Below are 12790 nucleotides of genomic sequence, written 5' to 3'. Positions count from 1 at the left end.
CATTTTAACTTCTTTGACAAGAAGCGTAACCTGTATCTCCCAGAATGCATCACTCTTTACAACAATCTGCTGCATTTAAATAGCACAGTAAATTACTGAAGAACTTTCAGAGTAAATTTATTTCAGTTCTTTACAGTGTAATTGGTGGTCAGAGGCCCTTTTTATTTACTAAAAAGCTTTTGTTATTGTGTAAAAACAGGGATTCTCTGGCTCTGTGAAGGTCTTCAACATAATTATCACTCATAGTGGTGGTTCATAGTCATTAGCAGTGGGTAATGTTACAGCCTTGTAAACAGGAGATGAAGATTCAAATCTCTCTGCTTTTATATTTTTTACTGGAGTTGGTTGAAGATACTTGGTGAGAAATACAGAAATGTTCAGTTTATAATGTATGTATTGTAATTAACAACCCTGTCCTATTAGTGAAAAGTTGGTTATGACAGACTTATTTAAATGATCAAGCATCTAAACTATTACATTACAGTGATTTTATCCTGTGTGTGTTTCAGGTGTATCTAATTCAGGAGCTTCATTCTCAGTGTTCAGTCTGCTCAGTAGTTTAATGGCAGTGTCTCCGTATCTGCTGATCTCAATTGTTATGGGGATCAAATGCTACAGAGCTCGAGGTAAGAATTCACAGTTTTCCTGTGAGTCACTTACAGGAAACACTCTCTCAGCCTCACTGAGACATTTTTCTTAGCCTTCAAATAAATCATAACATTTGATTGATTTGATGTTCATCATTGTGTGTTTCACAGCTAAACCTGATGAGGAGAAAAGAGCACACACAGTGATAGAAGATGGAGCATGTTAACGAGAGCTTTGACAAGATTTGACATTCTAATTATCTACCTGTGTGCTTTAAATCCCCATCTATAGAGGTTGTTTGCATAAGATCAGTTTTTAACAGTGTTTTAATGGAGTTATTAAATAACATCTCCTGCACTAAAAACATCCAGCAGGTTTGCTCATACTTCACCACCATTTACTTCACCACCATTTACTTCACCACCATTTACTTCACCACCATTTACTTCACCTCCATTTACTTCACCACCATTTACTTCACTACCTTTTACTTCACCACCATTTACTTCACCACCATTTACCTCACCACCATTTACTTCACCACCATTTACCTCACCACCATTTACTTCACCTCCATTTACTTCACCACCATTTACTTCACCACCATTTACTTCACCACCATTTACTTCACCACCGTTTACTTCACCACCGTTTACTTCACCACCATTTATTTCACCACCATTTTCCTCACCACCATTTACTTCACCACCATTTACTTCACCTCCATTTACTTCACCACCATTTACTTCACTACCTTTTACTTCACCACCATTTACTTCACCACCATTTACCTCACCACCATTTACTTCACCTCCATTTACTTCACCACCATTTACTTCACCACCATTTATTTCACCACCATTTACTTCACCACCATTTACTTGACCACCATTTACTTCACCACCATTTATTTCACCACCATTTACTTCACCACCATTTACCTCACCACCATTTACCTCACCACCATTTACTTCACCTCCATTTACCTCACCACCATTTACTTCACCTCCATCTACTTCACCACCATTTACTTCACCACCTTTTACTTCACCACCATTTACTTCACCACCATTTACTTCACCACCTTTTACTTCACCACCATTTACTTCACCACCATTTACTTCACCACCATTTACCTCACCACCATTTATTTCACCACCATTTACTTCCAAATGTTACAACGTTACAAAATAAAACAATAAAAATAATCAATCATATTTTTATGCTATATATTATTTAATTTTACATATAGAATATAATATTATTTATTAATATATGTAAAGTTTAATGATTGGTAATGAATTTACAAGAACCACAAATGAATTTCAGTTTTTCCTCCTTTCTCCTTAATCATAATCTGGTCTCAGTCTTTGACTCGACTACTACAAGTCTTTGTCTTGACTTGGACTTGATGTGTCCAGTTCTCAGTCTTGACTCTGACTTACCTCTAATGGTCTTTACCCTTTCCATGCTACTCTATACATGCTTCCTACATGCCACACTCTCTTTCATTCTTTCTTTCACTTCCTGTATTGCACTTTCTTTCTTTCTTTCTTTCTTTCTTTCTTTCTTTCTTTTTTCTCTCTAACATTAGACGTTTCAGTGCTGGTTAACAGTATTAGGGCTATAGCTGCGGAAGCCCAGGCCAGGCTCCGCCCCTGTGAGGAAGTGTTTTTCTCTCTAATGTTAAGTGAACACTGTCAGACTGGCTGCTGCAGGTCATGAACACATAGTCATAAATAGAGATGAGAACCTGTTACAGATATCATGTTTTATCCTCTGGAGCAGCGCTGCTTGTTCTCTGTTTTGGTACGTACTTAAACAAATACAGTACTGTACTTTTGCTATTGGACTTTAAAAATTTACTAATTTAATAACTGAGATAAAAAGAGGACTTCCTTGTTCTTATCTTTGAAAGACAAAGGGAAGTAGCATCAGACAGTGTTCCAAAACTATGCTAGGACACTTTGTACTTTACTTGAATATTCAAAATACAAATGTAGACTACTGAGTATTACAATAAATCTCTTATTTTATGTTGTTTTATTTTTCAGTGATGCACTATGAGCTCAAAGCACTTCATAGTTGTCATCAGATCAATTATGTTTGCTATTAGTTGAAAGCCTGTATGACTACGGTAATAACTCTGCTTTGTCATGTAACAGTCTGCTCTCAGTGACTGTCTGAAAAAGGCTCAGGAAACCACAGGCCTTCCTTGTGGTGGCAAAACATGCTAATATAGACATAAAAGAAAAGTTGAGGAAATACTTCCAACTTGTTGATAAAAGTTTTTTACCAACATTTTTGTATCTACTGTTTCATGACTATTCTTATTTTCAAACAGGAATTGTTATTGTAGTTAATATGATAAACACACTCTCTGCTGCAGGTCTGTGTGTTTGGGGTGATGAGAACACAGTGACAGAGCGCAGAGCTGCTGGGAGTTCCCTCATTTTACCACTCGGACATCCAAAAGAATCTGTCTCATTCGCAGAGTGGAAATATGGAGCGAAGATAATTGCAGTATATACACAGGGACAAGTTCACATTGATGAGCCGCTGTTTCAGTTCAGTGGAAGGTTAAAGGTGGGCAGTGATGATCTTAGTGTAGAAGTGACAGATCTTCAGCTTCAAGACTCTGGACGTTACTCCATTGTTGCAGATAAATCTGGAGTGCAGTTACCAACAAAGACAATCAGTCTGACAGTCTATGGTGAGTACTTTCATTCAGCTTCATCTTCCTTCTCAGTGTGTTTTTAAGGCCAGGTTCAGCAAAGTGTAGAGCCGATCTGTGCTTCATGAGTGCATGTACAGCCGCTGCGATTTTGTTCTGTATCTGTTCAGAATTTATCACCTTTTACAGTTTTTTTCTTGACTGTTACATATATTTCAGAGTACAGGGTCTCTGATCTCCAACACTCACACACACTTTCTCAAAACACTACACACTTTTAGCAGATTGTCCCATATTGAGAGCAAAAGAACCTCTGTCTTCAGAACCATGAGCATTCGATTACAAATGAAATATTCACAAAATACGAACCACATCTATTATATGAATTTATACAACAGATCAGGTTTTTCATGCTGTAAAGAGAATTAAGAACAAAGTTGCCACAGTGAATTTGCTGCTGTTTGCACTAAAGGAAATGCAGACAGGCAGATTAGAGACATTTTACATGAGAAAAAACACAAACTGTACACAAACTATATACAAACTGTATACAAAATATGCACTGCACTTACAAGAATTTAAAAAATAAAATAAAAATAAACTCAAACAGGACAACAGACCAAAGAATGTTTATTACAACATTTAAAATATGTTGTTTGTAAACATAAATAAACAAACAAACAAATAAAAAGCTAATAATGTCTCTCATCTCCATTTGGTCACAAAAAGCGATCTACATCACACACCGTGTGCTGTCTATCAAGACCCATTTCAAAAAATCTTCTATAACCTTCTAGAATGTGTTATCCAGTCATGGCAGTTCCTGACTCTGATGTTCCTAAATGCACCCTCTGTATTGAGAAGCATGGTGATCTGCTGGTGAGGATTTTGCTCATAGACCTTCCAAAATAAAGATAGAAAAGCCTCTTTGTTTGGATTTAGAAATGGTGAATATGTGGGAGGTGTAAGTAAGAGCTTTAGTTGTTCCTTGAACGACTTCATCAGGGACATTCAGACCCAACACAGAGCAGAGACTGTTCCTTCTCCTTCTCTGTCTCTACACTCCTCTTCTTCCTCTCTTCTTCTTTCAGCTTCATCATACAGCAGGCAGCAGTGCAGTACCTTTAGATTTTATTCACCTGTCTGTTGCTGGTTTGAAGCTCATTGGCTGAATGCCGGCAGATGTAGATCTCTCTCTTTCTCTCTCTCTCTCTCTCTCTCTCTCTCTCTCTCACACATCCACACAATATATATATATATAAACTAAAATATTCATACAGTTTTGGATCATCAAGTCATCGGCCCCTGGAAACAAATGTTTGGTGGGCCTCTCCCTACCTTTATTATCTTTCACCTTCACTATCTTTTTTGGGAGGTCAGTGATTTTTTTTTTAAATATCAACGCTGGGTGCCTGAGGCCTATGAAGCACCATGATGGCAGCATACTAACAGTGTTGGGCACGTCACTGGTATAGACTTAGTGTTTTTTTTACGATCAAGACAAAACATTAGCAAGTCAACTTACACATTAATGAGAACACTGGCTAACATCAACCCACAAAACAATGCAACACTTTCCTATAAAGCAGCATCCACTCTAGACAAGCACATCATTTACAGCAATGAAGATAACTAATTAAAATCACACAGCTCAAATGTACATAAAGATGAAAAAAAGCAGCAAACTTAAAAACCTAAACCGTCAAGCATTCTAGCCAATGTATACTGCTGGGGTGGGTGTGAATGTATCTTTTTTTTTTTCATTTGTGTCTTACCACAGTAAGCACAGTTCACCGATCACTGCTGTCAAGGGCAATGGTACTCTTTTCTTTAACTCAGTTGTAACCACATATTATTTTATTATATCTTTGTTATATGTGTATTTGCTGTGACGTGTTCGGAACAGTGGGCACCTGTCGTCAGTGTTTCCAGGTTCATGTTTTTATGATGAGAGGCTTTTAATCAAAATTTGGACTGGACATTTTTGCTGGACATGGCAACCCTTTACAAAGTCTTTAATAGAAAATCTATTCAGTAATGATAGTTACATAAAATAATTCAGTTGAGTTTTATCAGGGGATGCAGTAAGGCTACATTCTTTGTCATGCATAGTTGATATAATATTTTAAACATTTGAAAGAGATGTGAAGGAGGGCTACATAGACTGCATTTGCAAAATGGCCAGAAATTTCCAGAATGTTCCTGATAAGCAGTTCTTTCGTTTTCCAGACTTAAACATGTGACAAACATGTGTTAAACTGTGAAAGTATATTTCATTATGGTGGTCTTTGACGGGTCTATGTCTACATCTTCAATAGAGTTAATCTCTTCAACAATTTCAAAGCATTCTTCACACACTACTGTGGTCTCCTGCTGTGGGCTGCCAGGTTGTTTTTTATTCAAGTAACCAAAGACTTTAGCAATACTGATGTGTTCCTCCTTTTGACGCACTTAATGCTAAGTTATGTCTTTTTATGTACACATGATTCTTCAGCCTCAAGATGACCAGCTTTACTGTCATTGGCACTTCTTCAGTCCTTGTATTTTCCATCCAGATGCAAATGTTACATCTGGAAAGAAGTGTAGATCTTTTTCTTAGCTCTCTTGACCATAAACTAATAATGAGACACAGGTGACTAGGAATATCAGAAAATACTTACAGACTGCTCTATGTGCTATTCTGTAGCTACAAATGTTTACAGTACATGAACTTCTTTTACAGCCGTGCTTAAGATTGAGATTGAGAGCAGACAGACCTGGGTGGAGTCTTGTTTTTAGTGATGCACTATGAGCTCAATGCACTCCACAGTTTTCATCAGATAAATTATATGTGCTATTAGTCGAAAGCATGTATGACAACAGTAATAACTCTGCTTTATAATGTAACACTCTGCTCTCTGTGACTGTCTGAAAAAGGCTCAGGAAACCACAGGCCTTACCTGTGGTAGCAAAACATGCTAATGTACACATAAGAGAAAAGTTGAAGAAATAATTCCTGTCTTTTTTACCTATACTATATTACTGTATAATTCACTCTTTCAAAAATGATTGGTTTTGTATTCATTGTAGGTTTTTGCATTTAGATCTCTGTCTTTGAGCTGCAGTGTTCATTTTAGGTGGCTTCTTTTTCCTATAAGATACCTGATTGTGTTATTCAATATATTTTGTAAGTTCTACATCAAACTGGTTTAGGCTTACACTGCAGTGTATTAACAACTGTTAGACACTGATGTTGCCTATTGGATTTGAAATTGAATAGTGTTTATGTGGTTAAAGTGGAGAATGTCATTATGGATTTGAGAATATTTACTATTATTACTATTATTTGTGTTGCTATACTGGCATTTTGGGTAACCAAGGCTGAGTGGAATGAACAACCTTATATCAACCTAATGATTGTCAGAAGTCTTCCCTGGCAGTTTGTTAGCTATTTTCAGTTTTGGTCTACTCTGTGCAGTTCTACCTTTGTAAGTAATCCTTATAGTCATTAAACAAACTGCTCAGTGAGGTTTAGATTCAATGATTGACTCATCATGCTTTTCAGCCTGAAATTCAGTTTCTTTAACAGCATATATCAGTTTATTGGCCTGATGTAATGTGAATGCCATCTACTGAGTTATCTGGATTGACCTAATACTGTAAATCAAATGCATTGTAGAATTGAACTATTATAATATCACTGACTTTGTTTGACTTCTGCAATTGTTGGAATACAGAGCAATTTAAGAGTCAAAACAGTCAGCTCTGATTAATGAACTCACTCTGAGTCAATATGTTCTTTGAAATTTTAATATGATAAACACACTTTCTGCTGCAGGTCTGTGTGTTTGGGCTGATGAGAACACAGTGACAGAGTGCAGAGCTGCTGGGAGTTCCCTCATTTTACCACTCGGACATCCAGAAGAATCTGTCTCATTCGCACAGTGGAGATATGAAGGGAAGACATTTGCAGTATATAGAAAAGGACAAGTTCACATAACTGATGAACTGCAGTTCAGTGGAAGGTTAAAGGTGAACAGTGATGATCTTAGTGTAGAAGTCACAGATCTTCAGCTCCAGGATTCTGGAAGTTACTCCATTACTGCACATAAATCTGGAGTGCAGCTACCAACAAAGATAATCAATCTGACAGTCTATGGTGAGTACTTTCATACAGCCTCAGCTTCATTTTCTGTCCTTTTTACATATACTATGTTACTGTATAATTCACTCTTTCGAAAATTATTGGTTTCGTTTTTCACTGTAGATTTTTGCATTTAGATCTCTGTCTTTGAACTGAATTGTTCATTTTGCAGTATATTAACAACAGTTAGACACTGTTGTTGCCTATTGGATTTGAAATGAAATAGTGTTTATGTGATTAAAGTGGAGAATGTCATTATGGATTTGAGAATATTTACTATTACTATTATCTGCATTGCTGTGCTGGCATTTTGAGTAACCAAGGCTGAGTGGAATGAACAAACTCATATCAACCTAATGATTGTCTGAAGTCTTCCCTGGCAGTTTGCTAGTTATTTTCAGTTTCGGTCTACTTCATGCAGTTCTACCTTTTGTAAGTAATCCTTGTAGTCATTAAGCAAACAGCTCAGTGAGGTTTACATTCAATGATTGACTCATCATGCTTTTCAGACTGAAGATGAATATGAAGTTTCAGCTTCTGATGAATCGCTTTTAAACAAACTTTGGGCTGGAGATTTTTTTCTATACCTGGCAACCATCTCACCATAAAATGTTAAAAAATACAGCAAGATCTGTAGAATATCTCATATTTAGAGGACTTTTATGATGTGACAATGTGACTTTTGGAAAAATGAGGTTCATCTTGTTTCTACAAATAAGTATTTAAAATAGAATTTTAACAAGTGCTGGTAAAATCTTATTCAGTTGAATTTTTTTCAGGGAATATGGCAAGATTACATACTTTGTCATGCATAGCTGAAACAATTAGCCTATTTTTAAACATTTTCAAGAGATGAGAAGAAGGGTTACATAAATAACATTTGTAAAATGCAAATGTTACATCTAGAATCATCTACCTTTTGTTATTGTTCCTGGCCATAATCTAGTGATGAGACACAGATGGCCAAGAAATAACCAAAGCGTCGAAGTACTTCCCAAATGAGAGTCCCAAAGGGATGTTATTCATATACAGTAGATATAAATACCATTAAAAAAAGATTACAGTACCAAAACAACAACAAAAATATATTCTCATCAAAATACTTATGGACAACACTGTGCACCATCCTGCATCAACAAAAGATTACACTACATAAACTTCTTCTTTTACAGCCGTGCTTAAGACTGAGATTGAGAGCAGTCAGACCTGGGTGGAGTCTAAAAACAGCTGTGAAGTTCATCTTCTTTGCAAAGTGCGAGAAGCTGAGAAGGTGTCCTACACATGGAGCGGCTATAAGACTGACAGTGGAGCTGGGCTGCACTTCACTCTCTCACCAGCAGAGGGAGATGTTACACTGAGCTGTACTGCAGCCAACAGTTACAGTAACGATACTAAAACAATGAAAGTGACCTGTAATCCAAGCAAGACCCCTACAGGTATTTACAGTACTCATACTGTATTATGCAATTACAATCCTTTACTGTATTTGTACAGTTGTTTCCTGTATTTCTGATCTACTGTGAACAGCTATCTCATTTTTGGCATAGCAATCTATCTAGCAAGCTTCAGGTAGCAAATGATTAAACATTAATGCTCACAGTTAAAATAACGATCATGTTATTTCACAACAACATAGAACTGTACATCAATCACACAATGAACTGAACATCACATTACAGTGACAGTTACTGCACTGATAGCATCATTAAGACTATAAAGACTGTAGCAACCAAATATCTATTGATTTTAAGATTACAGGATAAACTAGTTCCTGAAATACCGTCATGATTAGAATACCAAGTGTAAAATACATTCAAATGAATAATCATGTCAGAAAATGCATATTTTCATGTTGAAACCAAAAGCTCCACCACATCATTACAATATTCACTTTTCCAGCATGCTTTGTAATTAACAGCTAATTACTGTAAAATTCAACCTTTTAACTTCTTTGACAAGAAGCTTAACCTGTATCTCCCAGAATGCATCACTCTTTACAACAATCTGCTTCATTTAAATAGTACAGTAAATCACTGAAGAACTTTCAGAGTAAATTTACTTCAGTTCTTTACAGTGTAATTGGTAGTCAGAGGCCCTTTTTATTTACTAAGCCAGCTTTTGTTATTGTGTAAAAACAGGGATTCTCTGGCTCTGTGAAGGTCTTAAATGTAATTATCACTGGTGATATAGTGGTGGTTCACAGTAATTAGCAGTGGGTAATGTTACAGCCATGTAAACAGGAGATGAAGATTCAAATCTCTCTGCTTTTTTATTTTTGGTTGCACCTCATCTGGAGTTGGTTGAAGATACTTAGTGAGAAAATATAGAAATGTTCAGTTTATAATGTATGTACTGTTTTTAACAACCCTGTCCTATTAGTGAAAAGTTGGTTATGACAGTCTTATTTTAAATGATCAAACATCTAAACTATTACATTACAGTGACTTTATCCTGTGTGTGTTTCAAGTGTGTCTAATTCAGGAGCTTCATTTTCAGTGTTCAGTCTGCTCAGTAGTTTAATGGCAGTGTCTCCGTATCTGCTGGTGTCCATCGTGCTGGGGGTCAAATGCTGCAGAGCTCGAGGTAAGCACACTCAGTCTTCCTGTGGGTCACTTATAACAGACACACTTCACTGAGACAGACATATTTATTAGTCTGAAATAAAATCATAACATTTGATTGATTTAATATTCATCACTGTGTGTTTCACAGCTAAACCTGATGAGGAGAAAAGAGCACATGCAGTGATAGAAGATGGAGCATGTTGACAAGAGCTTTGCCAAGATTTTAAATTCAATTATAATCTTGGGTGCTTTAAAACCCCAGTTGTATGGATTGCTTGCATTACATCAGTGTTTAATAAAGCTATTAAATGAATAACTTCTTGCGCTAAAACTTTAATCAGGTTTGTTTATGCTGTCTGTGCAGGTGTAGTGATGGACAGCTGTGGCGCTCTCAAATCATATCAAAATGATTTCACTAAGCAGTAAACTTTAATGCAGTTTAATGTCTCTTTTTGATAGATTTTAAAAGAGATGTTTTTTTTTTGTTTTTTACATTCCACCCAATGACTGCTGGGATAGGTTCCAGCTCCCCCGTGACCCAGAAGGATAAGTGGCTAAGAAAATGTGTGTGTGTATGTTTACATGAAGCAAACAACAAGCAGTTGTTTTATTTTTCCACTCTTTTTGATATATTTTTTCATATTGTACATTTTATTTACTGTTATTATTTTTGTAGTTTTTTCCATTTATTTAATTGTCAGTAAAATCTTTCATTCAGGATCCTTTAGTTTAATAGTTTAACAACTTAAGTGTGATTCTCTTCTGTCTATTTTGTATTAAAGACAGAAAGACAGAATGATGCATTTTAACAATAAAATAACAACATAATAACAATAACATGACATTGTTCTGTTCATTTGTCTGCTCTGAATGGTTGAGTCCTGAGGGTAAATACCTTTAATGTACTGAATCTTTTATTTACTGCTCAGAACCTGAAGGAGCATTTCAGCACTATATGCTCTCTAACAGGGTTGCCAGTGTGAGCTTTATTAACAAAGTTGCCAGTGTGAACTTTACCACTGCATGATTTATTATCCCCTCTCCATCCCATCCATCAATGAAAAGGGGCCACCATAGGACCACTGCTTTGGGCAAATAACACTGGAGCCATCCTTTCCAAAGCTGGAAAAATACAGGACACTCCACACTACTCTACATACTTCTCTCTTTAACGTTTCACCTCTCTCTCTCTCTCTCTCTGTTCATTATTTCTTTCTATTTCTCTATTTTTCTGTCTCACTGGACTTTTTTCTTTTTTGCTTGTTTCTGTCTTTCTTTCTCTCTATCATGCCACAGTCCCTTTCATTCTTTCTTTCTCTTCCTGTATTGCACTGCTCTTTTTTCTCTCTAACATTAGACGTTTCAGTGCTGATTAACAGTATTAGGTGATTAACATATTTTATGTTTTGTTTTACTTTTCAGTGATATACTATAAGCCCATAGTTTTCATAAGATTAATTATCTGTGCTATTAGTTGAAAGCCTATATGACAACAGCAATAACTCTGCTTTGTCATGTAACAATCTGCTCTCAGTGACTGTCTGAAAAAGGCTCAGGAAACCACAGGCCTTGCTAATGTAGACACAAGCGAAAAGTTGAAGAAATATTTTTTGATGTATGTATTTACCAACACTTTTACCAATACACTTTCATGACTACTCTTTTTTCTAAACAAAAATTGTGGCTGTACTGTAGTTAATATGATAAATACTCTCTCTGCTGCAGGTCTGTGTGTTTGGGCTGATGAGAACACAGTGACAGAGCGCAGAGCTGCTGGGAGTTCCTTCATTTTACCACTCGGACATCCAAAAGAATCTGTCTCATTCGCGCAGTGGAGATATGAACGGAAGACATTTGCAGTTTATAGAAAAGGACAAGTTCACATAACTGATGAACTGCAGTTCAGTGGGAGGTTAAAGGTGAACAGTGATGATCTGAGTGTAGAAGTCACAGATCTTCAGCTCCAGGATTCTGGAAGTTACTCCATTACTGCAGATAAAACTGTAGGGCAGCTACTAACAAAGACAATCAGTCTGACAGTCTACGGTGTGTACTTTTATACAGCTTCATCTTCCTTCTCAGTCTAGTTTTAATGCCAGGTTCAGGAAAGTGTAGAGCCAACCTGTGCTTGTATATCTCAGATTCTAGAGGAAGAATCATGTATGCATGTACAGCTGCTGGGATTTTGTTCTGTATCTATTCAGAATTTATCATTCTTTACATTTTCTTGACTGTTTAAACATATTTTACAGTACAGGGTCTCTGAACTCCAATGTTCACACACTTTCTCAAAACACTACACACATTTAATAAATTTCTCCCATATTGAGAGCAAAATAAACCTCTTCAGAGCCCTGAACATTCTCTTAGAAATGAAATATTCACAAAATACCAAACACATCTATCATATGAATTTCTACAACAGGTCAGGTTCTTCATGCTGTAGAGACAAATTAAGAAAAAAGTTGCCACGGTGAATGTGCTGCTAATAGGACTGAAGGAAATGCAAACATGCAGACTAGAGACATGAGAAAAAACACAAATTGTAAGCAAGAATGGTGTTGCCGGCACCAGACCTAGGGGATATCTGGGCCAGGAGCAAGCGGTACGCAGGCTGGGCAGCACTGCAGACCTGTGGATCAGTGGAGAAACGAGACAAAAATTTGTGTCCAGTTGAAGCCAACGCGAGTTTATTTCTGCATTACTACTTTTCATTTGTCACCTTTAGAATTACTTTTTTCCTTGTTTTACACAAGATTTGTGAGTTGTATAAAAATTCTGTATATAAACAAAATATAAAAAAATAATACAAACATATTTATACATATACATACTTCCATT

General features: G+C 36.4%; 1 protein-coding gene across 1 annotated transcript; it reads left to right on the top strand.

The window, feature by feature from the left end:
- Nucleotides 1-2260: 2260 nt before the first annotated feature.
- On the top strand, nt 2261-10504 carry LOC118801915 (SLAM family member 8-like). The gene is made up of 6 exons (XM_036562322.1): nt 2261-2397; nt 2978-3301; nt 7080-7400; nt 8558-8821; nt 9882-9968; nt 10098-10504. The coding sequence occupies exons 1-6, from the start codon at nt 2334-2336 to the stop codon at nt 10151-10153; spliced, it is 1116 nt and encodes a 371-aa protein (XP_036418215.1). The 5' UTR covers nt 2261-2333; the 3' UTR covers nt 10154-10504.
- The last annotated feature ends 2286 nt before the right edge of the window (nt 10505-12790 follow it).

Source organism: Colossoma macropomum, unplaced genomic scaffold (assembly GCF_904425465.1).
Source record: "Colossoma macropomum unplaced genomic scaffold, Colossoma_macropomum, whole genome shotgun sequence".
NCBI lineage: Eukaryota > Metazoa > Chordata > Actinopteri > Characiformes > Serrasalmidae > Colossoma > Colossoma macropomum.
This window is presented reverse-complemented; position numbering and strand designations above follow the sequence as displayed.

Coding starts and splice junctions, on each gene's coding strand:
- LOC118801915 (XM_036562322.1), top strand. CDS start 2,334: ATGAGAACCTGTTACAGATATCATGTTTTATCCTCTGGAGCAGCGCTG. Junction 3,302..7,079: donor AATCAGTCTGACAGTCTATG/GTGAGTACTTTC, acceptor TTTCTGCTGCAG/GTCTGTGTGTTTGGGCTGAT. Junction 9,969..10,097: donor CAAATGCTGCAGAGCTCGAG/GTAAGCACACTC, acceptor TGTGTTTCACAG/CTAAACCTGATGAGGAGAAA.